The sequence below is a fragment of the Myxine glutinosa genome, chromosome 2 (genome assembly GCF_964187855.1).
Source record: "Myxine glutinosa chromosome 2, kmMyxGlut1.1, whole genome shotgun sequence".
Lineage (NCBI taxonomy): Eukaryota > Metazoa > Chordata > Myxini > Myxiniformes > Myxinidae > Myxine > Myxine glutinosa.
This window is the reverse complement of record NC_136262.1, coordinates 112,529,950-112,555,253: the sequence shown is the minus strand read 5'-3', so window position 1 is coordinate 112,555,253 and position 25,304 is coordinate 112,529,950. Positions and strand designations below refer to the sequence as shown.

Below are 25,304 nucleotides of genomic sequence, written 5' to 3'. Positions count from 1 at the left end.
GGAGAGGACAACTGGGCGGTAGTTTTGGTGGTGGCCGCAGTCAATATTATTATGGAGGCTCCCTGAGTTACGGCCGCTCCCGAAGGAAGAATTGGCAAAGTAGTGGCCGAGAAGAAGACCGGTATTCAGGGGACTACAGGGACCAGTGGTCCCACCCTAATTATTAGGGACGTTCTGAGAAGTTGAAGCACTGAAGGCGGCGGAGCCGCCGAGCCAAGATTCCTACACGAATTAACCGTGAACGCCGTTCCTAAAGGCGTCCATGTAGTGAACTTTCCTGCACGGACTAACCGTGAACTCCACGTTCCTCAAGGCGCCCATGTAGAGAACTTTCCTGCACGGACTAACCGTGAACTCCGCGTTCCTAAAGGCATCCATGTAGTGAATACTCGGCTTGGCCTCCCGGAAAAGTGCTATCGAGTGGCTTAACTGGCTTTATTTTTAAGTGATAACTGTGCCCGGGGGGAACTGATAATGTGGGGGGGTTGAGTTATTTGGGTTTGTTTCTTCAAATTGGCCGGCAAAGAAAGTTTTCGCTGGGTTCAAACTTTCTTTCTTGAAGGGGGGGAGTGTTACATATTTATGTGAATGAATGTGAATTACCATGCAGGTCTTTGCTTCCGGGTGTAGTATATTAAGTTGTTGGGTAGTTGTTGTGGTTGGAGGGTCAGGAGCCCTTCTGAAAGAGTGGCAGGAAACGGAAGTGGCCGGAAACGGAAGTGACCGGAAACAGAGGAGGAAAAAACACGAGGGAAAGAAGGAGGTTTCTTCTTCCTCGCCCCGCTCCGACAAAAGGTGGAAGCGACCTTGCGCTGCGTGGAAAACGCGCCGTTTCGAAACGTCTGGCGAGAGGAGTTACCTGGGAGGTAAATACCTTTTGACACGTCCAGTCACCGTGAGTTCGTGCACGAAACCAAGCGTCCGGGACAGGTTGCCCCGTCTACAAAGACGCGTACGGGTCCGCACATTGGGCCTCGCTCGCGTCGGAAGCCGCGCTGGGTTTTTGCCCATCTACAAGGACGCGTAAGGGTCGCACTTGGGGCCTCGCGCACGTTGGACGCCGCGCTGGGTTTGCCCCGTGGCTTGGCAAGGAGGTGCGCTGCAGCCGCGGCCCCAGTACGAGACTGCACGTTGGGAGCACGTCCGCCCGGGGTTCGTCCAACCGCCCGTGTGCGGAGAGGAGAGACATTGACCACGGAGGGAGTCAGGAGTGGGGCTCACGTGAGGAATGTATAAGATTAAGATGGCCATCTTAGAGTTTGTGTAGATGCGTTCACATGGTTGTAATATTGATTGTGCCTGGTTGTGTATTGTTGATTGCTCGGGGAAAATCTCCGTGGTTGTGTCTTTGAAAGTGTTTGGTATCATTACCATTGGAAATATATACTTGCACATCAGTTGTCTCCTGGGTGAAATTCCTATGGATTGCGTGGCGAATGCGCCTATATAAGACTATTTGCTGGCGAAGGTCCTCTCACGGTCCGGGGGCCACCGAGACCTGTTTTGCACTGAGGGGACCACGTAACATGTGTAACAATATATTGTTGCGGTTTTGGAATAAAGGTGAATTCCCCCTCTTAGTTAGTTACACCACAACATGAAGCCCCGCGATAGTTCAGTTATTTCTTAGTAAATGTAAGCGTAGTCCTTTCCTGTGTTTAGTTTTGCGTTGAGTAGGCCAGTGAGATTAGGTGTCCTTTTGGCGCTTTGCTTTGATGCTTTTGGTTTGGCGCTGGGATGCTACGCGGCAGGCCTGGGCAAGTCTACCGAGGCCGAAGGGACGAGCTGCAGGAGGAGTGGTCGGTAAGCAACGAGCCGCCAATCGGGGCTTGAGAGGAGTGGCTTACCACTGCGGTAGGAGGCGGGGCTTGGAACATTCGGGTAAGATCGGGGAGGTGCCATATAAGGTCCTGCCCCGAGCCCATTAAGCAGATCAGGGTGAGAACGCATGCAGGACGGCACGAGAGAACGTAGGGGAACAGCAGCAGAACGCAGAAGGCAGACGAGAACGCGAGTGGAGCTGCAGAACGAGCAGTTGAATTGCCTATCGTACACGAACTTTCCTCCGTTCCCCGTGCTCTGCGCTGTATTAATCGCGCACTCGAAAGGACGACCCGCGCCGGGCCACAGACGCGCAATTTCCTCCTGCCTGCCTTCGCCTGGATACGTACCGTGGATATCGGAGACCCACGCCGGGCGAGCTGTCCCGGGGCGACCGACGGCAAAGCGCGCTTGGCGCGCGAACCTGCTCTTCTTCCATTACCCCGTGTGAGTGATTGGGCACATTTGCCTGGGGATAATTTAAACTGATTAAGTTCTGCTCTGTGTCCCTTTCCTTTCATTCTGATCATTGTACATAAATAATAAATTGTGTTCTTCCTTTGATTTGACTGTCATGTCTCTTCCATCCATTGGCTTCGCATGGTACGAATAAAACCGCTCGAATCGGTTTCCAATAAAAGTAACAGCACGAGTCACGTGATACACATGCCGCTTGGGCCTACTCGATTAAGCTTGGCTCGTGCCAGGCTCGATCCCCGCTTTCGTGGCAGCGTGGGTACCAAAGATACGTGCGAATTTGTCCCAAAACCCTTTTTCACGTTTGCCCGGAAGTGGCGATTCGGTCTCGCAGACCCGAAGACCCAGGGGGAAAAAAGGGGTTTAATCCTCCCTTTGTAACGGGAACGGGCTTCGGGGGATCTGCAACAATTTGGTGTCAGTGGAGTCAGATTTGAACCCTGGGAAAAAAAAAATTTGGACAAATTGGCCACAGCAAATTGGTGTTTGGGAGTGTGAGATAATCGGACCTAGAATGCGCTTCACGTGCTCCAAATTACGAGTGGACGAAATTTAGTGTAAAAGCCAAATTAGGTTCGTACCATGGCTGGCCAAGGCAGTCAAATGCCGGTGGGGGTAATGTAAGATGAAATAGAAGAGGAATTAATGACCCAAGACCCACAGGAGGAGTTGGTAGACGAAGGGAAAATTGATGAGGGTACGGTAGCTGGCGAAGAAAATGGCGGCGCCTCGCACGTGGCGGTGGAAGCTGAGCCCGCGGTGCTAAGGTGCATACAATTGTATATGGCTCAAATACAGGCATCCATGAAAATGGATTTGGACAAATCAAGAAGAGAAATAAAGGACGAAATTCGGGGACTAAATAATAACATGAATAAAATGAATGGGAAAATGGGCACCCAAGAGGATAAAATGAAAGAAATGGGGGACAAATCCACCAGGGACATGAAAGAAAAGAGAGACGAAGCAAGGTGTAACATGGAAAAATTGGAAAACGAAATAAAGGAATCCAGATGTGATATGGAAAAAATTAAAGCAGCATCAAAGAGGGATATTTAAAAAATGGGGTAGGACATCGGGCGCAGGTTGAGTGGGAAGGTCGCGGTGGTACGCGATGAGGTGACACGGTGTGAGGAACGCGTGGGGAGCAAGGTAGAGCGAGGGACGGCTAAGTTGACTGGGGCAATGAGGGTCGCGACGCGGGGTGTAGAAGAGCCGGTGATCGTCGCATTGGAAAATAAAATTTTGGGGGTGCCGGCGAGGGTCGAGTTGGAAAAAGAAATTTTATGGGCGCCGGCGATCGTCAACGAAAAATAAATAATTGAGGCCGAAGAGACGGTAGAAACAGAAAATAAATCACGGGAGGTTATGGAGCATGAACAAAGTCTGTATTTGCACCGTGATGCCGGGCTTGCTAACTCAATGTAAAGTTTGCAGGTGCAGCCGGGGAAGGAGGTCCCCGAGGTGAGTTGCGAAAATGGCGCGAATGTGTTTGGCGCGAATGGGTTCTCGGCGCGCTTGGGACAAAGGCGAGAACCTGGGCGTTCGCGATGGGCCCATTGTGCGGTGTACGAGTGAGGGTGGCACAATTTGCGAAGGGCCCATTGTGTGGTGTACGAGGGCGACTGGCACGGAGTGTGAGAGGGCGTGCGTGGAGCACGAGAGTGTTATGGAATGTGTACGAGAAGAGTGTGTGGAGAGCGAGTGTGTTATTGAGTGTGTAACGGAAAAGTGTGTTATGGAGTGTGTAACGGAAAAGTGTGCGCCGGAGTGTGCAGGAAAAGATGGTGTTACGGAATGTGTACACTACTGGTCAGAAGTTTTAGAACACCTCAATTTTTCCATTTTTTATTGAAATTTATGCAGTTTAATGTCTCAATGTACTCTGAAATTAAGCATAGAACAAATAAACAATTGGAATGAATGAATGAATAAATGATCGTTTTAAGGCCATTTTCCCCCCCTGGAGCGGGGGTTAGCCTTGCGGGCCCCATGACAATCATGGTTCATGACAACCATGAACCATGTGCCCTTCCTGACGCCAACCCTTGGTCACGCTCTTACGATGCGCAGGGATACAGTGTGCCTATTCTGAATCGGGGTACACACCGTGATCATTCATCCCAGCAAGCTGGTACTCAATTTGCCGACCTCGGAAGGATGACAGGCTGAGTCAGCCCCCCTGGCGTTAATTCAGCAATCGACCGGGATTCGAACCCAGGATCCTAGGTATCCCAAGCCGGCACCCTAACCACTAAGCCAACGCCAGGCTAAATAAACAATTGGAGATAAAAAGAAATCACAGAATCATTTTGTTTAACAAAATTTAATTTAAATTTTTGACTCAGCAAAGTAGCCACCTTTTGCAGATATAACCGCCGAACACACTCGTGGCATTCTTTCTGCAATGGAAATCAAATATTGTTCGCGAAGTTCTTCCCAACACTGTTGCAGAAGTTCCCACAAATGTGTTGCACTTGTAGGTTGCTTTGCTTTCACCCTTCTGTCCAGTTCATCCCAAACCAGCTCGATTGGGTTTAAGTCTGGAGACTGTGCTGGCCATTCCATGATTTGAAGCCTACCGTCTTGTTCTTTTCCTCGAAGGTAGTTTTGACATAGCCTGGAGGTGTGTTTAGGGTCATTATCTTGCTGTAGGATGAACCCCTGACCAACTCGGCATATACCAGAGGGTATTGCATGGCGCTGCAAAATGCTGTGGTGGCCCTTTTGGTTCAGGGTGCCAGTCACTCTGTGCAAGTCGCCGTCTCTGGATCCAGCAAAAGAGCCCCAGACCATCACGCTTCCTCCTCCATGTTTGACAGTTGGTGTCACACACTGAGGAACCATCATTTCGCCTACTCGACAGCATACAAAAACCCTGCGTGATGAACCAAATATTTCAAATTTTGATTCATCGATCCATAAGACCTTCTTCCAGTCTTCAGTAGTCCACTGGCGGTGCTTCATGGCCCAGGCAATCCTCTTTTTCTTATTTTGCCATCTTAGCAATGGCTTTCTTACTGCCACTCGACCTGTCAAACCTTCAGCTCGAAGTCTTCTCTTCACAGTTGAAACTGAGACTTGCTTACTTCGACCAGTGTTAAGCTGTGGTTGAAGCTGTTGTCCTGTGAGCCGCCTATCACGCAAGCTGTTGACTCTCAGAAACTTGTATTCTGATTCTGTTGTGGCTTTGGGTCTGCCAGACCTCCTCCTGTCAGTTTCCTCCAGTTTCCAATATACTACTTCCTGCAGTGCAATATTGTCCAAATAATGCTTCAGAGGGTGTAATAACAGTGTGTTCCAATAGTGCTTTTATACAGACGGGGTTTGTAATCAAGTAATCAGCCGAGGTTGGGACACCTGTAGGAATTGTTTGCATCAACTTTCAAGGCTTAATTTACTTACATTGCTGCAGAACAGCTGTAAGTTGTCAACCCATTACTTGTTCTCTGAAGAAGGCCTTTTTTACAATACTAGGGCATGCCCGTACTATATATATGCCCGTACTATATATCTATCTAAAATTATATCCCCCCCCTCTATTTACATGAAAAGGTTTGGTCCATTCGCAACGCCAAAGCGAACGGCGAACGGCTTGCGAGTACAGTGACAATCCCCCCCCTCTATTTACATGAAATGGTTTCGTCCATTCGCAACGACCACAGAACCCCCCCCTCTATTTACATGGAATGGTTTGGTCCATTCGCAACGCCGGCACACGCGATCGTTCACTGCTCTCTGATTGGTTGAATCGTTTTTTGGACATAGCTCGGTAAGTAATTGTCCGATTAATATGAAACCTTGAAAAGGCACATCCTCGGGTCCCCAGCAATATACCTGGCAAGTTAAAAGTATATCGGACCCGTGGTTGTCGAGAAACAGCGGTCACAGACAAACAAACGTACAGACGTACAGACGTACAGACAGAGATTACTGGAATTATAGATAGATAAATGTGCAATTTACATTATTTTCCCGTTTTTGCAAGCCTAAACTTTTTTTTTAACCTCGAGCAGTTTACTGCTTACCTTTGTGCCATTTCAGGTTATTCACTGGACATTAAACTGCGTAAATTTCAATGAAAACTGGAAAAATTGAGGTGTTCTAAAACTTTTGCCCGGTAGTGTACGAGAAGAGTGCGTGGAGAAAGTGTGTGCGCCACTGCGCCAGGGTGTGCAATGATGGGGTGCGTGAAAGGTGCGAGTGCGCCTGGGTGGTGTGCACCAGAGTGTGCAATAACAGAGTGTGAGGGAGAATGCACACCAGACTGTGTGCGAGAAAAGCATGTACTGAAGTGTGTGAAAGGCGTGAGTGCGCCTAGGTGTGCAGGTACGAGTACGGAGCATGAGGGAGAATGCACACCAGACTGTGTGCGGAAAGGGTGTGTAACGGAGTGTTTGGGAGGCGCGGGGGCGCCTGGGTGTGCGAGTGCGGAGTGGGTCACGAGTGGTGAGGACGCGGCTCAAGCATCGACACCGACCAGGGTAGCGTTTAGCGGGACGGGTAGCAGACGCGAGCCCCCGGTGAGTTGTGCGCTGCAGGGACCGGAGTGAATCCGTGCTGCGTCGGTCTCACAAGGACCGGTGTGCACGATTCGTATCGGCCCCCGCACTGTATGGTTGGTGCCGTGCCGTGGCGGCAAAGGCGATCGGCGAGGTTCAAGGGGAGGTAGGAGTTTTCGGAGCCGCGCACCCTTTCGGGTGCGGTGCTCCGACCGTGGCCGATTGGGTCACCGTGCGTGGGGCCGTGAGGCCCCACGCAGGGATGGGGCCCTGCACCTCGGCCCATCCATACCTCCTCCCTTGGATCGAAAATGCCGGACGGACACCACATACAGGCGACCAACCACCCGAATGGATCGCTTGGCCCTTCGAGGTCGAGTGGTGACAACGAACATCCACATGGAGAGGCTCGAGTGTAGTGGACTGATGAGAGTAGTGTACCTCCACTTGGGGGAATGGTAGTTTCACCATTCTTCACACGACAGGGCCCATGAGCATTCGTTTAGGGGGATGGCAGTGATAGGCTCATGGGGGTGCCAGCAATGGTTACCTCCATGGGGAACCGAAGCTAGCCGAGGGAGGGCTAGGATAATGTTAGGGATCAGGAAGACAGTAGAGACCAACATTTAAGTTGTGACACCTGTACTGTAGAGGGGACATAGGTAGCTTAGGTGGATGATAAAGAAAAGGGAGTGCATAGTGTAAAGCAACGACGGGGAAGCACGAGTTTTAGGGGAGAACGAGGTAAATAGATGATGCTGTGTGTTTGATGAGGAATTGTGTGTTGAGACAAAAGGAATTGTGTTTGAGGTGTGTGAGCACAAAAGGTGTGCGAGATAAATGGTGTGCAAGATATTTGGTGTGTCTAAGTAAAATGTGTGGAATGCATGGTGCGAAGGAGTGAATGGGGGGAGAGTGGAACCCATTCACGAAAGCCCGGGGGGGGGGGGGTAGTGTAAAGCCAGGTAGAGGGCATAGGTAAATTTGTATGGATATTGACACCTGTGGTGCAGGTAGTAGAAAGTAGTGCTTTGGAGGGTGCATGAGTCAGTGACATGGCTGGGCGTGTGGCTTAATTGGTGAGTATAGTTATTGAGGCACTCCGCCACTGGTAGTTTGTCGGCCAGGTGAGGCAGCAGGTAGGCTCTGGGAGCCGGTTAGTTGTGGTGTGAGTGGGGCCCGAGGATCCCAGGAGAGGACTCGAGTTGCCCAATGCCAAGGTGGGCATCAGGGGGGTAAAGTGCCAGGGAGGGCCTTCCCCAGTTTAGGTAGTCGTGAGGAGCAGGTAAGCTCAGGTGGCGGCTTCAGTGGCGGAGGTGCTCATGTAGTTGGACCTGCTAGTGCAGCCACACGACCCAGCCCCGAAATTGTGTGAGGGCACAGAGTGAAAATTTGCGGGAGTGAGACCCAACTTCAGAGAGCGCCACAGTGTGGGCAATGGGAATTCAGGTTCTTAGAACCACATAGTTTAAAGAGGCCGATTGGCAGGGTACGACCCCGGGTAGGTTAAATGAGTAATGCTATTAGTGTAGATAGGATGAGAAATCCCTTCGCACCATCCACAGCCAGTCACCAAGGAGGACAAGCTCCACACCGAGGCTCTGTGAACCGTTTGAGTTGTAAGATGCATCAGGACGTAATGTGACATTGTTTTGTTCCATCCCTTCCTTCTTGGGAGGGATTGGGAGATGAATTTGGTATCGAGGGGGATATGGGAGACAAGACGTAGAGACGGATTGTAAATACAAGGGGGGCTAGGGTAGTGTAGCCAACGGTGGGGGGTACGGATGGCTAGGGACGAGCCTGCTCTGCTCACTCTTCCGTGTCCCTCGCGCCACACCACCTTGTTTTCTATGTGCCACTGTGTGCTTTCCGCTTTGCTTGTTGTGCCTTGTCTTCCCCCGCCCCAGGACCATCTTGGAGGCCGAACTGTGCAGCACCATCGACCTGTGCAGCATCCCTTCTGCACATTGCTGCCATGCCATTGTCCACTGGTGCAGCACCTTGCTGCCATATCCTTTTGCTGCACCTTTGTTGCACCTGTGCAGCCGACCTGTGCAGCACTTTGCTGCCGAACCCTTTGCTGCACCTTGTTACACTCATAGACCACAAGCCTTGTGGCCTTGCACCTCTGCTGTGCAGCATTTTGCTGCAAAATCATCTTGCACCTTCGGACCACTTGTTTGAGTGGCGCTGATGCCACGCAGTCGGACCATGTGAGAACAGCCCTGCTGGCCAAATAAAAGCATTTTTGTGCATTTTATTATTGTGTACTAGGCATAAGAAGATGTGCAAGTTTAGATGGCCTTGAAGATAGACGCATACGGAACGGAGTGCCATTTATGCACGCAGCAAGTGCCATTTATGAGTGTGTTTTTGCTGTGTTTTCTCTCCCCTCCAATCTTCTCTTCCAAAAAGAACAGGTCCTGGGTCATAGAATTGTAAATATACGTGCTTGTAAATATAAGAATGCTGCCCCCACCGGCTATGTGTTTAGTTTGAAAATTCTGGAAATACTCGGGTAGTTGTGGGCGTGAAACTGTTAGGTAGCTACTCAATGCAATAGGAGGGTCATATCTAGTGTTAAAACTGTCGCACACACGGGTCAGAGTAAATGGTAGGGGGAACCACACCTATGTGTCACATTTAAAAGTAAGGTTAATTTTGCATTTCCTACTCTCCCAGTCGCTCCATTGGTGGTTTCGACTCGGGCAGAGTCTGATGAGAGAGGGGTGTAGTGTTGTGGTTTTGGAATAAAGGTTAATTCCCCCTCTTAGTTAGTTACACCACAACATGAAGCCTTGCGATAGTTCAGTTATTTCTTAGTAAATGTAAGCGTAGTGCTTTCCTGTGTTTAGTTTTGCGTTGAGTAGTCCAGTGAGATTAGGTGTCCTTTTGGCGCTTTGCTTTGATGCTTTTGGTTTGGTGCTGGGATGCCACGCGGCAGGCCTGGGCAAGTCTACCGAGGCCAAAGGGACGAGCTGCAGGAGGGGTGGTCGGTAAGCAATGAGCTGCCAATCAGGGCTCGAGGGGAGTGGCTTACCACTGCGGCAGGAGGCGGGGCTTGGAACATTCGGGTAGGATCGGGGAGGTGCCATATAAGGTCCTGGCCCGAGCCCATTAAGCAGATCAGGGTGAGAACGCACGCAGGACGGCACGAGAGAACGTAGGGGAACAGCAGCAGAACGCAGAAGGCAGACGAGAACGCGAGTGGAGCTGCAGAACGAGGAATTGAATTGCCCATCATACACGAACTTTCCTCCGTTCCCCGTGCTCTGTGCTGTATTAATCGCGAGCTCAAAAGGACGACCCGCGCCGGGCCACAGACGCGCGATTTCCTCCTGCCTGCCTTTGCCTGTATACATGCCGCGAGGATTTCCTCCTGCCTGCCTTCGCCTGGATACATGCCGTGGATATCGGAGAGCCACACCGGGCGAGCTGCCCCGGGGCGACCGACGGCAAAGCGCGCCTGGCGCGCGAACCTGCTCTTCTTCCATTACCCCGTGTGAGTGATTGGGCCCATTTGTCTGGGATTTAAGTTATACTGATTAAGTTCTGCTCTGTGTCCCTTTCCTTTCATTCTGATCATTGTACATAAATAAAAAATTGTGTTCTTCCTTTGATTTGACCGTCCTGTCTCTTCCATCCATTGGCTTCGCATGGTACGAATAAAACCGCTCAAATCGGGTTCCAATAAAAGTAACAGCATGAGTCACGTGATACGCATTCCGCTCGGGCGTACTCGATTAAGCGTGGCTCGTGCGAGGCTCGATCCCCGCTTTCGTAGCAGCGTGGGTACCAAAGGTACGTGCGAATTTGTCCCGAAACCCTTTTTCACGTTTGCCCGGAAGTGGCGATTCGGTCTCGCGGACCCGAAGACCCAGGGGGGAAAAAGGGGTTTAATCCCCCCTTTCTAACGGGAACAGGCTTCGGGGGATCCGCAACAATATGTTATAATATATGTGTAATAATACATGTGTAATAATACATGTGTAATAACATATGTGTAATAACATATGTGTAATAATATGTGTTATAATGTATGTGTAATAATATAATGTGTTGTAATATATGTGTAATAATACATGTGTAATAATACATGTGTAATAATACATGTGTAATAATACATGTGTAATAATACATGTGTAATAATATATGTGTAATAATATATGTGTAATATATGTAATAATATGTGTGTAATATTATATGTATAATATATGTGTAATATAGGTGTTATATTATATGTGCAATAATGTAATGTATGTGTAATAATATATGTGTGTTGTGTAATATTTTATGTGTAATATTATATGTGTAATATTATATATGTAATCATATATGTGCAATATATGTGCAATAATATATTTGTAATATTATATGTGTAATAATATATGTGTGGTAATATATGTTCAAAAATATATGTATAGTAATATATGTGTAATATTATATGTGTAATCATATATGTGTAATAATATATGTGTAATATTATATGTGTAATATATGTAATAATATGTGTGTAATATTATATGTATAATATATGTAATAATATGTGTGTAATATTATAAGTATAATATATGTGTAATATTATATGTGCAATAATGCGTAATGTATGTGTAATAATATATGTGTGATGTGTAATATTATATGTGTAATATTATATATGTAATCATATATGTGTAATAATATATGTGTAATAATATATGTGTAATAATATATGTGTAATAATATATGTGTAATATATGTGTAATAATATACAGTCACGTGAAAAAGTAAGTACACCCCTTGTAAAGTTTTGACTTTTTCAACATATTTCAACATACAGCTATTTGATCTTAATTTCAACAATATTGACAGATAACGGTGATATAATATAACAAATATCATGAAACAATTACATTTTGTTGTCCATTGTATAATTTAAATAAACATAAATGCAAATTTTGCATGTGGAAAAAGTAAGTACACCCTTGGCTCCAATAGGTGGTATTGCCCCCTTTGGCAGAAACAACCTCAAGTAGGTGTTTCTTATAACTGTCTACCAGTCTCTGACATCGACTGGGAGAAATTTTAGCCCACTCCTCCATGCAGAATTCTTTCAGCTGTGCGATGTTTGAGGGGGTTCTTGCATGCACAGCTCGTTTCAAATCCCCCCACAACATCTCGATGGGATTTAGATCCGGGCTTTGACTTGGCCATTCCAGAACCCTCCATTTCTTTCTTTTCAGCCATTCCTTGGTGAATTTACTGGTATGTTTAGGGTCATTGTCATGTTGCAAGGTCCACCTTCGCTTGAGCTTCACCTTTCCGATAGATGGCCTCACATTATCCTCAAGCACCCTCTGGTACAATGAAGAATTCATAGTGGATTATATGATGGTGAGCTGCCCAGGCCCTGATGCAGCAAAGCTGCCCCAAACCATAATATTTCCACCACCATGCTTTACAGTTGGTATGAGGTTCTTGTGGTCAAATGCTGTCTTTGGTTTTCACCAAACATGTCTTCTGGTACTGTGGCCAAATAGCTCTACCTTTGACTCATCTGTCCAGAGCACATTGTTCCAGAAGTGCTGGTCTTTGCGTCGGTGTACATTGGCAAACTTTAGTCTTGCCCTGATGTTCTTTCTGGACAGCAAAGGTTTCCTCCTGGCACACCTCCCATGAAGATCAAATGTATGAAGCCTCTTTCTAATGGTAGACTCGTGCACTTTGACATCAACAGTGGCAAGAGCTACCTGTAGGTCCCGTGGTGACATTCTGGGGTTCTTCGAGACTTCTTTCAGCATCTTGCGGTCTGCTCTCGGGCTAAAATTGCTGTGGCGGCCTGGCCTGAACAAGTTGGCAGTTGTTTGGAATCTTCTCCACTTGTAGATGATCTTCCGGACAGTCGAATGATTGATTTCAAATTGTTTGTAGATCTTTTTAAATCCCTTCCCAAACTCGTAGGCATCTATAACCTTCTTTCTGAAGGCCTCAGAGAGCTCTTTTGATCTAGGCATGGTGACGACACACACTTCAACAACAAAGAGCAAACCAAACGAAATGTCTGAGGTTTAAATAAGACAGGTTCCTCCAAGATCCTCTCTAACGATGTTCTAATCATTTGCACCTGAGCTGGTGCACCTGATTCTAATTTTAGATATTTGAAATCGTGATAAATGTAGGGGTGTACTTACTTTTTCCACATGCGGCATTTGCATTTATGTTTATTTAAATTATACAATGAACTACAAAATGTAAATGTTTCATGATATTTGTTATATTATATCGCCTTTATCTATCAATAATGTTGAAATGAAGATCAAATAGCTGTATGTTGAAATATGTTGAAAAAGTCAAAACTTTACATGGGGTGTACTTACTTTTTCACGTGACTGTATGTGTAATAACCACCGTCTAGAGGCCATTTTTCCCCGCAAAGCGGGGGTTGGCCTTTTCGGGGACCGTGGTAGTTGTTGTTTTTTGGTCCCCTTTTTGAAGCAATGTTTTACGGCCGGATGCCCTTCCTGACGCCAACCCTTTTTGCCGCCTTCAACGACAAACAGGGAATTACCAGTGAACTGGTACTCAATTAGCCGACCTCGGAAGGTATGACAGGCTGAGTCAACCCCCCTGGCATTAATTCGGCGATCGACCGAGATTCGAACCCAGGATCCTAGGATCCTAAGCCGGCACGCTAGCCCAACACCAGGGATCAATATGTGTAATGATATGTGTAATGTGTAATAATATGTGTAATAATATGTGTAATAATATTTGTGTGATAATATATGTGTAATAATATATGTGTAATAATATATGTATAATAATATATGTGTAATAATATATGTGTAATAATATATGTGTAATAATATATGTGTAATATATGTAATAATATGTATGTAATACTGTATTATATATATATAATATATGTGTAATATTATATGTGCAATAATGTGTAATGTATGTGTAATAATGTATGTGTGATGTGTAATATTATATGTGTAATATTATCTTTGTAATCATATGTGTGTAATAATATATGTGTAATATATGTAATAATATGTGTGTAATATTACATGTATAATATATGTGTAATATTATATGTGCAATAATGTGTAATGTATGTGTAATAATATGTGATGTTTAATATTATATGTGTAATATTATATATTGTTACAGATACGACTTTGATGGTATGGTGGGCCGAGCGGGATGGCCGCCGTATCCGTACAAGTTACCCGATTGTACTCGAACGTCGACGAAGCCGCGCTATGCTGGCTCAATAAGGAAAAGAAGACACCCGGCTGGATTATAATCACACAATACGACACCAGGGGTTCAGTTCTCAAGACCTCCGGAGGAGGTTATATTAAGGCGGAAAAGGTTAGATTACAGGGACAAGAGGGAAACATAGGAAGGTGGGCACTTAGACACAACCTTATATTAACCCTAGACAGACCACAGATAAACGGGACAACGCTGACTCACACGGGATTTGATGGCAAGGAAAGCGGCAGTCGATGGCTCAGGTGCACCTGGCTCAGGGACAGAATCACGTACGGTGGTGTCCAGCAGATGCGGGGAGGTCGCTCAGCGCTCGGGAGGGTGGCGTCTTGTCCTTCCAAGCTCGGGGCGCATCTGACGTCACGTCCGGCGCGGGGCCGCGTATATCCGGCGGGGAGTGACACGCCCTCGGCTCGTTAGCGCCGCCCCAGATGGCATCGGCCCATGGCTTCTCATTGGGTGCGGGGGTTACCGGCTCCGCCCTTGACGAGGGGCCGACAGGGAGCCCCCTTCTGGGTAACCCCGTCGAGCACATGTTCAATGGCGGCCAACCGAGCCGGAGTGAGGACGCAAAGCCGCTGTTGTTGTGGTTGTTGTTGGAGCTTGAGATGATGGGAAGAGATGCGGGGAGGTATGGGAAGGTCCTAAACTCCTACTGGTGCCATATCATCACATTCTGGTGCAACGAAGAGTCATAATTAATGGAAACGAGGCCTTAACTGACATAGACTAAGAATAACTAGGAAGATGTCCGAAAGTTGTCTACGTGTGGTGCGGGGGACCTGGGCACGACATTTAATGGGGGAATGAAGGGGAAGATCGGCTCTAATGGGTGTTGTTTACAGACAATGGGACTAGGGAATGGGGTAAGGGGAGAGTTGGGGAGTATCGGAGAAAATAGGGGAATATTTACAAGCGGATATGGAGGCCAAATTCCATATTCGCAACATTGCACCCTTCTCTACCCTCGGGGCGTCCCGACCCGATAAATTTTTACCTACTTTAGTGTGGCACGCAATGTAGTTCCCTCTACTATTAACTCTACCCTGAGTGCGACAGTTTTACAGATATTCACAAATGAGTAAATATGTCCCCCTGCGACGTTGCACCCTTCTCCTCACAGAAACACACCCACAGGATAACCGAATCCGGAAAGAATTCTCAAACTAAACATACAGCCGGTAGGGAGCATTATTTACAAGACTACGCTGATATTTACACTACGATCCAGGACCTGTCTTTGGAGGAACACATGCAGATGTTATGCATAGAGAGAGCGCGCTTGCCAACATCGATACACCAACCCACGAGTGCTCTGTGGCCGACGGCCTTTAATAACGTGCAGAGCACCCTTTCCGAGCATCAACAGCACCACCCCACCACCAATCGGTGCAGTCACCATTGTTCAATGAAATAAAAATAACTTCAACAACCCCTAACCCTGCAGGTGTCTCTTGCTCTTCTTGTGGTGCACTTGGTGGTTAACTAAAAGTGGTTCACCTGTATGGCATAGGTGCCACGTTGACCCATAGGTCCATCCCCGGGTGGTGCTTGGCCGCAAACGAACTGCGGTCCATTGTGGGTGGCCACAAACATTGCGGTCCATATGGTGTACCGATCCAGGCAGCGAACAGCGAAAGTGCAGGCCCACAACTGCGTCGCCAGCACCTCTCTCTCCTCTCTCTCTACCCCAAAGCCAGATCCTCGGAGGTGGGAGACAAAAACAAGACAAGTGAGCAAGGTGGTAAGGGCGCAAAAGTGCACGCAATGCAAGGTGATGCACACTGGGGGCACATGGGAACCAGGTGAGACAGGTACGTTCCTACCGTACGCCCCCCCCCACCAGGTAACCTACATGGCCCCTCCCTTACCCCTTACTGTATCAACAAAACACAACACTACCCATAAACATCTACTTTACAAATCCACAAACATCCCTACTGTCTTCCCCGTTCCTCCCATATACCAAATTCGTCTTCTCTCCCTCCTAACCAATCAAATTTGCCATTTTCAACTCTCATCAAAATTTGCCATCTCCAACTCAACATCATAATTTGCCATCTCCAACTCATCATCAGTCCCTCCTAAGGAGGGAGAGATGGAATCACCCCAATGTCTCATCCACGTCGTGATGCGTCTCACAAATCCACACAGCAATTCTCATTTCCTGCACAAAACAAAGAAAACACAGGTGTGGAGTCATCATCATCACCACAGGTAAGTGGCTGCGTATGGTGCGACAGGTTCATCAATCCTAACTATTTCCTAAATGACTTTAACAACTTTACACTACCCGGGGTCTTTCTCCGGCCAACCCATTGGCCCTCTTACACTATGGGTTCTAAAAACCAATTCCCATTGGCCAAACTGTGGTGCTCTTCAATTTGGGGTCTCACTCCCCCGATTCATCTCCCGGTGCCCTCGTACAATTTCTGGGCTGCGACGTGTACCTCTCCCAGTGGGCCTACCCACCTGCACACCTCCACCACTGCAGTTGCCTCCGAGCTTACCTGCTCCTCACCCTAACCTAACTACCTGGGGAAGGCCCTCTGGCTCTCTCCCCACTCCGTGCCCTCTCTGGCACTGGGCTGCCCGATCCACACCCGGGATCCTCAGGCACCCACTCACAACTACCGGCTCCCAGAGCCCACCTGCGGCCTCACCTGGCCGACATCCTCACAGTGGTGGAGTGCCCAACCAACTACACACACTAACAGGCTACACGCCCAGCCATTTCCACAACACTAATGCACCCATCCACAACACCATTCTGCAACCGCACCACAAATGCCAATATCCATCCACAATTTACCTGTACCCTCTACCTAACACTTACACTACTCGCCCCGGGTACTCGTGAAAGGGGTCCACTCTTCCCCCATCCACACCTTCGCACCACGCACACCACTCCATACCACTTACTCCAACTCTCTCCACACACCTGTACCTGCACACCTGTGCTCTCACACCTGGTGCCACCTGCACCCTTCTCTCCCCAAGCGCATTCGCGCTGATCCACACACTCACTACTCATACACTGCTCCACACACCTGTCCAGTTGCACACCTGTGCAATCACACCTGTCCAGTTGCACACCTGTGCAATCACACCTGTTCAATTCTCACTCACACGGCATCATCTCAGCTAACTACTCCCTTCTGAAACTTGCGCTTCCCAGTCGTCCCTTTAAACTATTGCGCTCCCACGTCATTATCATCCATACTAATCTACCTGCGTCCCCACTACAGGTATCAGTCACTAACTAAACTTAACGTTACCTAATGTCATCTTCGCTAGATCCCTACACACCATATCCTAACCCACCCGGGCTAGTTTTCACTGCCATACACCCCATAAGCTATTGCTCCTTTGCCCCACTGTGAGGGATGGTGGATTTGCCATCCCACCACATCGGGGGTCTCTCACTACCAATTTCGCACATCAAATTGCAACAAATTAAAAATTTGCCAATCACTGCCCATCATCTGCCAATCACTACTGCCAATCCCTTGCCAATCATCAAATTTTGTTTTTCTCTAATTTTGGGTCCAAAACACTAACCTCATCACCCAGTCTACTCACTAATACCTCTCGGTGCGCCAATCCCTGTCCAAAGCCCGGCTTCGTAAAGCCAAGCAATGGATGCTGGTTGTTTTGTGCCAGCGGCTGGATGCGTCCGGCACTCGGTGCAGGGACGGGGGCTTACCCGGGCCGAGATCCCATGCATCACCTCGGCGTGGAGCCATCCAATGCCCCGATCTCGACCTGCCGGCACGTCTCACCAAGAAGTGGTCGCCATGACGACCCTTCCTATCGGGCTGCCAGCTCCGCCTAGTGGAGCACGGACGCGGCCGTTCAAAGCGAGGCCCAGCACGCACCGAGGGCCTGCTTCGGCTAAAAGTCGCTCTAAACTCTACCCCGTCTAACGTCGATGCTTCACCTGCATGCTTACATCCCGCAGCCCGTTCCTTGCTCACACATCCAGCCGTGCCCATGCTCCTCGTACCTTTCCTTACACACCCAGGTACCCTCATTCCACTCACAGCCTTGGTCACACACCTGACCACCGAACACTTTGGCACACATTCGTTGCTCGCACACCTCACCAATACACCGCTTCGCGCCCCCTCCTCGGTCACCTCCTCTGTGACAATCACAGGTGTGCCCTCATTCGCACACCCAACCACGTGCCTCACCACCAACTCCAGCGTGCATTCCCACTCACGCTCTACCATTCCAGGTGTGCATCCTTCCATCCCAGGTGTACATCCTCGCTCACCTGTCACAACTAACTCACGCTCCATGTCACTCTCACTACTCTCACCTCCACTCGTGACAACGCACTCACCCTTACTCTTGACAGCACACTCTTTCCCCATGCACCTGTCCGTCACACACCTTTCTCGCGCACACTCTCCCGTTACACCCTCTGTAACACTCACCACAGGTGGACACTCTTCCTTACTTCTGACAGCGCACTCTTTCCTCATGCACCTGTCCGTCACACACCTTTCTCGCGCACACTCCTGCGCACACTCTCCCGTCACACCCTCTGTAACACTCACCACAGGTGGACACTCTTCCTTACTTCTGACAGCGCACTCTTTCCTCATGCACCTGTCCGTCACACACCTTTCTCGCGCACACTCCTGCGCACACTCTCCCGTCACACCCTCTGTAACACTCACCACACCACGCTTCCATGTGCTCCCTCGCACACGCGCTACGACCGACTCATTCTCGCCAACACCCTCACTCCTGGGCACACACTTTTTCCTCACACACCCCAGAGTCGGACTTTCTCGCACACCTCCTCTTTCGCACACCAGACCTGTCACACACCTCACCAACGGCCTCTCACGAACACCCGGGTCTATCTCGACCCCCAAGCTTCTTAAATCCCCTGGCGCATCATACGCACGACCATATTGGTCACCACTTACACCGGGTCCTCTTCCTCTTCGCTTCTCCTCCATCACCTGCGAATCCCTCATCCGGTTAATGAGCACATCATCACGATCCAAACACAGACTTTGGACCAATTCTTTTATCTCCTCTTTTATTTCTTTCTTATCCCCTCTCCGTCGCTTCTTAATTTCGCTCACCCCTTCTTCCACTTCTTCTAATTTGTGCCTCACCTCTTTTATTCCCCGGTACGTCTCCTCAAGCTCGTCCTCCAAGGCTACCTTGACCGTTTCCAGGTGCGTCCTCACCTGCCGGTCCTTCGTCTCCATTACCTCTATCACCTCGTCCAACCTCGTTGTCAGTCCCTCACGTACCATCTGACATTCCCTCTTCGTCGCTACCAAGTCATCTTTTAGTTCTTTCTGTGTCGCCTTTAAACCTCCTAATACCGCAGTGTTCCTTTGAACCTGCTCCACTAACTCCGTCTGTCCCACCGTCAGCTGCTCCACCTCCTGCGTCAGGTCCTCTATGCCCCCTTGTAACTTTACAGTCGCCTTTCTCACCTCCTTTTCCATGTGCTCCTCACAGTGCCTCACCTCCTCGCGCACTCCTCCGACTTCCTCACTCACTCCTCCTCTGATCTCCTCTCCCATCACTTGCATCTCCTGCCCAGATGCCACCCTCATCTGCTCCATTTCCTCCCTGTGAGCATCCAGTTTGGTTTCTACCCCCATTCTGACCCCCTCTATCTGCTGCCCCATTTGGTTAACTTCCCTTTCCGCTTGGTCCCTCATGTCCCTCAATTTGCCTTCCATGGTGTTTTCTAACCCCTCTAACCCTTTTTGCATCCCTTCCATTTGATTCTCTTGAGCGGCCATTCTGTTTTCTACCCCCGTTAACCCCTCCTGTATTTCCCCTAATCTATCGTCTAATTTCCCAAATTTCATGTCTAATCCCTTAAAATTATTGTCTAATCCCTTAAAATTATTGTCTAATCCCTCACTGGTACCCCTCGCTTCGTCCCTCATTACCCCCATTTGCTCACTCTGAGCCCTCGCTTCGTCCCTCATTACCCCCATTTGGTTTCCCATTACCCCCATTTGGCCCTCCAATCGCTCACCCTGAGCATCCATCCGGTTCCCCATTACCCCCAATTGGTTACTCTGCAGTTTGAGGGACGCCTGCATTTGCGCCATAAATTGCTCCATGAGGACCTGCATCTGGGCCATCCCTCCCACTTGTGCAGCGGGTGCGGCCCACGTAGCTATGTGCGAGGCGCCATTTCGCGCGTCTGCTACCCCCGCTGTTTCGCTCTCCTCACGTGTCTCAATTTGGTCCTGGACCGACCCTGCTTCACTCTCCCCTACCGGACCCCAGCCGTCTTGATCCGCCATAGCGCGACTTTCAAAATTCGAGTTTCGTAAAACAAATTCGAAATTTCGCCGTTATACTTTCGTCGAGCGCAGTACCCGCGCTCCGGATCGATTTTGTCGAGCGCCGTACGCGCTCCGGATCGATTTTGTCGAGCGCAGTACGCGCTCCGGATCGATTTTGTCGAGCGCAGTACGCGCTCCGGATCGATTTTCCCTCCCAAAATTTGGGCCTAACTAATTTAGTCCCGGGTCCGAATCTCACTCCTCGACACCAATTGTTACAGATACGACTTTGATGGTATGGTGGGCCGAGCGGGATGGCCGCCGTATCCGTACAAGTTACCCGATTGTACTCGAACGTCGACGAAGCCGCGCTATGCTGGCTCAATAAGGAAAAGAAGACACCCGGCTGGATTATAATCACACAATACGACACCAGGGGTTCAGTTCTCAAGACCTCCGGAGGAGGTTATATTAAGGCGGAAAAGGTTAGATTACAGGGACAAGAGGGAAACATAGGAAGGTGGGCACTTAGACACAACCTTATATTAACCCTAGACAGACCACAGATAAACGGGACAACGCTGACTCACACGGGATTTGATGGCAAGGAAAGCGGCAGTCGATGGCTCAGGTGCACCTGGCTCAGGGACAGAATCACGTACGGTGGTGTCCAGCAGATGCGGGGAGGTCGCTCAGCGCTCGGGAGGGTGGCGTCTTGTCCTTCCAAGCTCGGGGCGCATCTGACGTCACGTCCGGCGCGGGGCCGCGTATATCCGGCGGGGAGTGACACGCCCTCGGCTCGTTAGCGCCGCCCCAGATGGCATCGGCCCATGGCTTCTCATTGGGTGCGGGGGTTACCGGCTCCGCCCTTGACGAGGGGCCGACAGGGAGCCCCCTTCTGGGTAACCCCGTCGAGCACATGTTCAATGGCGGCCAACCGAGCCGGAGTGAGGACGCAAAGCCGCTGTTGTTGTGGTTGTTGTTGGAGCTTGAGATGATGGGAAGAGATGCGGGGAGGTATGGGAAGGTCCTAAACTCCTACTGGTGCCATATCATCACATTCTGGTGCAACGAAGAGTCATAATTAATGGAAACGAGGCCTTAACTGACATAGACTAAGAATAACTAGGAAGATGTCCGAAAGTTGTCTACGTGTGGTGCGGGGGACCTGGGCACGACATTTAATGGGGGAATGAAGGGGAAGATCGGCTCTAATGGGTGTTGTTTACAGACAATGGGACTAGGGAATGGGGTAAGGGGAGAGTTGGGGAGTATCGGAGAAAATAGGGGAATATTTACAAGCGGATATGGAGGCCAAATTCCATATTCGCAACAATATGTAATCATATATGTGTAATAATATGTGTGATGTTTAATAAATATATGTGTAATATTATATGTGTGATAATATATGTGTAGTAATATATGTGTAATATATAAGTAATTGTCATTTGTGTTCCTCTTTTCCCCCACTCCACCCCTGATGCCTTCCTACCGCCTCAGCCGTCCGCAGGCAATTTGCATTCTCCGAAGCTCGCATCCTCGCGTGGTCCAGTCCGATGTCGCCCCCTCTCTCCCCCACCCACACCTCAGAGTCTCCAGCCATCCCCCCGCAGTCACCCCCTCTACCCCCACCCTCATCCCATTCTGCTTCCCAGTCTCTCTGCCAATCTCCAGCCCTTGCCAGTTCGCCCAGCCTTGACTCCGCACACACCGACTCTCTCTCACCTGATGCTCCTCCTCCTCAATTCTCACCTACACCGAGTGCCCAACTACCTGCCTAGCACCTCCTTTGACAGCATTCGCTCATCTCCATCCTCCCTTTTCTCCGCTTTCCCTAGTCAGAAATTTCTCTCAATTTTCCTCCATGTTGTTCTGTTACTGCCTTCACAACCCCAAACCCCACCTGTCTCCCACCTACCACCCTGATCTTATCTTCATTCCTCTCCATGTCGTGCTTGATGAGTAAACCCAACGTCTTGGGTTCTTGGGCTGATAGCTCTCGCTGAGCAAACCCGGAGCCTCCACTTACAGGCCGGGAGCACTACCCTTGGAGCAGTCTTCCATCTTTAACTCTTTCTCTATGCATGAAACTCTATAGCATGCCAATTTTATTTATCATACAATATAATAAAAGGTTTGATATGAGCATTGGGCCGAATCAGTCTAGAGTTGAGTATTTACACATCACTTGTTTGCACTCACTGTCAGACTCGCTCTTTGTAAGAACGACACTCCACTCCACATGGGATATGGTGGGATATATGATATGTGTGACATTGATACAAACAAATATGTCCCATATACTCAGATCGACACACAGTCCAAACATATGGAGGATGATGTTAGGGAATTAATTTAGCCTTGAATGATTGACAAGACTCAATAATAAATTGTCCAAACATGTTCAGAAGACAATCGACTGCTTTTAATGAAACGTGGAGGACTTCGCATCGGTTACAAGGAAGATATATGTCAAAGGAATACAGAAAACCACTTGGCAAGAATCCAAATCCAAAAAAAACACACACACACACAACTGTTCCTAAGCAAAATCCTGAAACATTGGTGCAGCACAGTCTTCTTTATACTTTTGTGAAGAACAAGGACAATAGGGTGGGGCTGAGGGGAGGAGAGAGAGAGAGAGAGAGAGAGGGAGGAACTTAGATCAGGGAATGGGGGAACGAGATAAGAAAAGTTGCAAGAGATTCAAGAAACTTTTACCAAGAATCTGGTCTGCCTCGCAATTCAGTATAAACAAGTTCTGTGACTTTTAAGATTACAACTGGGTTTATGATGAAGGCAATCTGGTTTCGTCCATTCCTTTCATCTTGGGAGAGATTTTGGGTACAATTCTCAGTTATTGTGAAGCTGCAGTTATAAGCCTACAAGAGAAAGTGTGTGATTTTCATTTAAACAGGGAATTATTTATTCTCAAAGGGAGAAAATGTTTTAATCAGTTACAAATGCTGACTCCTTGCAGTATAGTTTCAGAACTACAATACACTTGCTCATAATTAAATGTTTGTTCTATAGACTAAATCTTTAATATACAGTCATGTGAAAAAGTAAGTACACCCCATGTAAAGTTTTTGACTTTTTCACCATATTTCAACATACAGCTATTTGATCTTCATTTCAACAATATTGATAGATAAAGGTGATATAATATAACAAATATCATGAAACATTTACATTTTGTAGTCCATTGTATAATTTATATAAACATAAATGCAAATTTCACATGTGGAAAAAGTAAGTACACCCCGACATTTATCACTACTTCAAATACCTAAAATTAGAATCAGGTGCACGAGCTCAGGTGCAAATGATTAGAACATCGTCAGAGAGGATCTTGGAGGAACCTGTCTTATTTAAACCTCAGACATTTCGTTTGGTTTGCCCATTGTTGTTGAAGTGTGTGGCATCAGCATGCCAAGATCAAAAGAGCTCTCTGAGGCCTTCAGAAAGAAGGTTATAGATGCCTACGAGTCTGGGAAGGGATTTAAAAAGATCTCCAAACAATTTGAAATCAATCATTCGACTGTCCGGAAGATCATCTACAAGTGGAGAAGATTCCAAACAACTGCCAACTTGTTCAGGCCAGGCCGCCCCAGCAAGTTCAGCCCGAGAGCAGACCGCAAGATGCTGAAATAAGTCTCTAAGAACCCCAGAATGTCATCACGGGACCTACAGGTAGCTCTTGCCACTGTTGATGTCAAAGTGCACGAGTCTACGATGAGAAAGAGGCTGCACAAATTTGATCTACATGGGAGGTGTGCCAGGAGGAAACCTTTGCTGTCCAGAAAGAACATCAGGGCAAGACTAAAGTTTGCCATTGAACACCTAGGCAAAGACCAGCACTTCTGGAACAATGTGCTCTGGACAGATGAGTCAAAGGTAGAGCTATTTGGCCACAGTACCAGAAGACATGTTTGGCGAAAACCAAAGACAGCATTTGACCACAAGAACCTGATATCAACTGTAAAGCATGGTGGTGGAAATATTATGGTTTGGGGCAGCTTTGCTGCATCAGGGCCTGGGAAGCTCACCATCATAGAATCCACTATGAATTCTTCATTGTACCAGAGGGTGCTTGAGGATAATGTGAGGCCATCTGTCGGAAAGTTGAAGCTCAACCGAAGGTAGACCTTACAACAGGACAATGACCCTAAACATACCAGTAAATCCACCAAGGAATGGCTGAAAAGAAAGAAATGGAGGGTTCTGGAATGGCCAAGTCAAAGCCCGGATCTAAATCCCATCGAGATGTTGTGGGGGGATTTGAAACAAGCTGTGCATGCAAGAAACCCCTCAAACATCGCACAGCTGAAAGAATTCTGCATGGAGGAGTGGGCAAACATTTCTTCCAGTCGATGTCAGAGACTGGTAGACAGTTATAAGAAACGCCTACTTGAGGTTGTTTCTGCCAAAGGGGGCAATACCTCCTATTAGAGCCAAGGGTGTACTTACTTTTTCCACATGCGAAATTTGCATTTATGTTTATTTAAATTATACAATGGACTAAAAAATGTAAATGTTTCATGATATTTGTTATATTATATCACCTTTATCTATCAATATTGTTGAAATGAAGATCAAATAGCTGTATGTTGAAATATGTTGAAAAAGTCAAAACTTTACATGGGGTGTACTTACTTTTTCACGTGACTGTATGAGTTAACGTTTTAAAGCATTTTCATAGGTAACATGAAATCCTATGAATATTTAATTAAAAGAACTTCAAACTGGCCGATGTGCCGATAAGTCAATCTTCGACGAGCAGGCTCGTTGCCTCAGGGGTTTGCACACGAGCCAGCCCTGCGAGAGTTCGTCAGTTGCACAGATTTCAAACTTGTCCAAAAGCTCTCAGGCAAATAGTTAGACTGCTGAATAAAATAAAATACACTTAACGCTGATTAATATATGTATTAATTAAGCTTAAGCAAGCAATTAAACA

The 25,304-nt window shown here is 48.0% G+C and overlaps 1 protein-coding gene across 1 annotated transcript in view; it reads left to right on the top strand.

The window, feature by feature from the left end:
- Nucleotides 1–22,751, top strand: part of LOC137417822 (uncharacterized) — a 109,263-nt gene extending 86,512 nt beyond the window's left edge. Inside the window, exon 5 of the mRNA XM_068103738.2 lies at nucleotides 21,848–22,751. Coding sequence (XP_067959839.1) covers nucleotides 21,848–22,128 — 281 coding nt within the window. The 3' untranslated portion in view covers nucleotides 22,129–22,751. The remainder of the gene's footprint in view (nucleotides 1–21,847) is intronic.
- The last annotated feature ends 2,553 nt before the right edge of the window (nucleotides 22,752–25,304 follow it).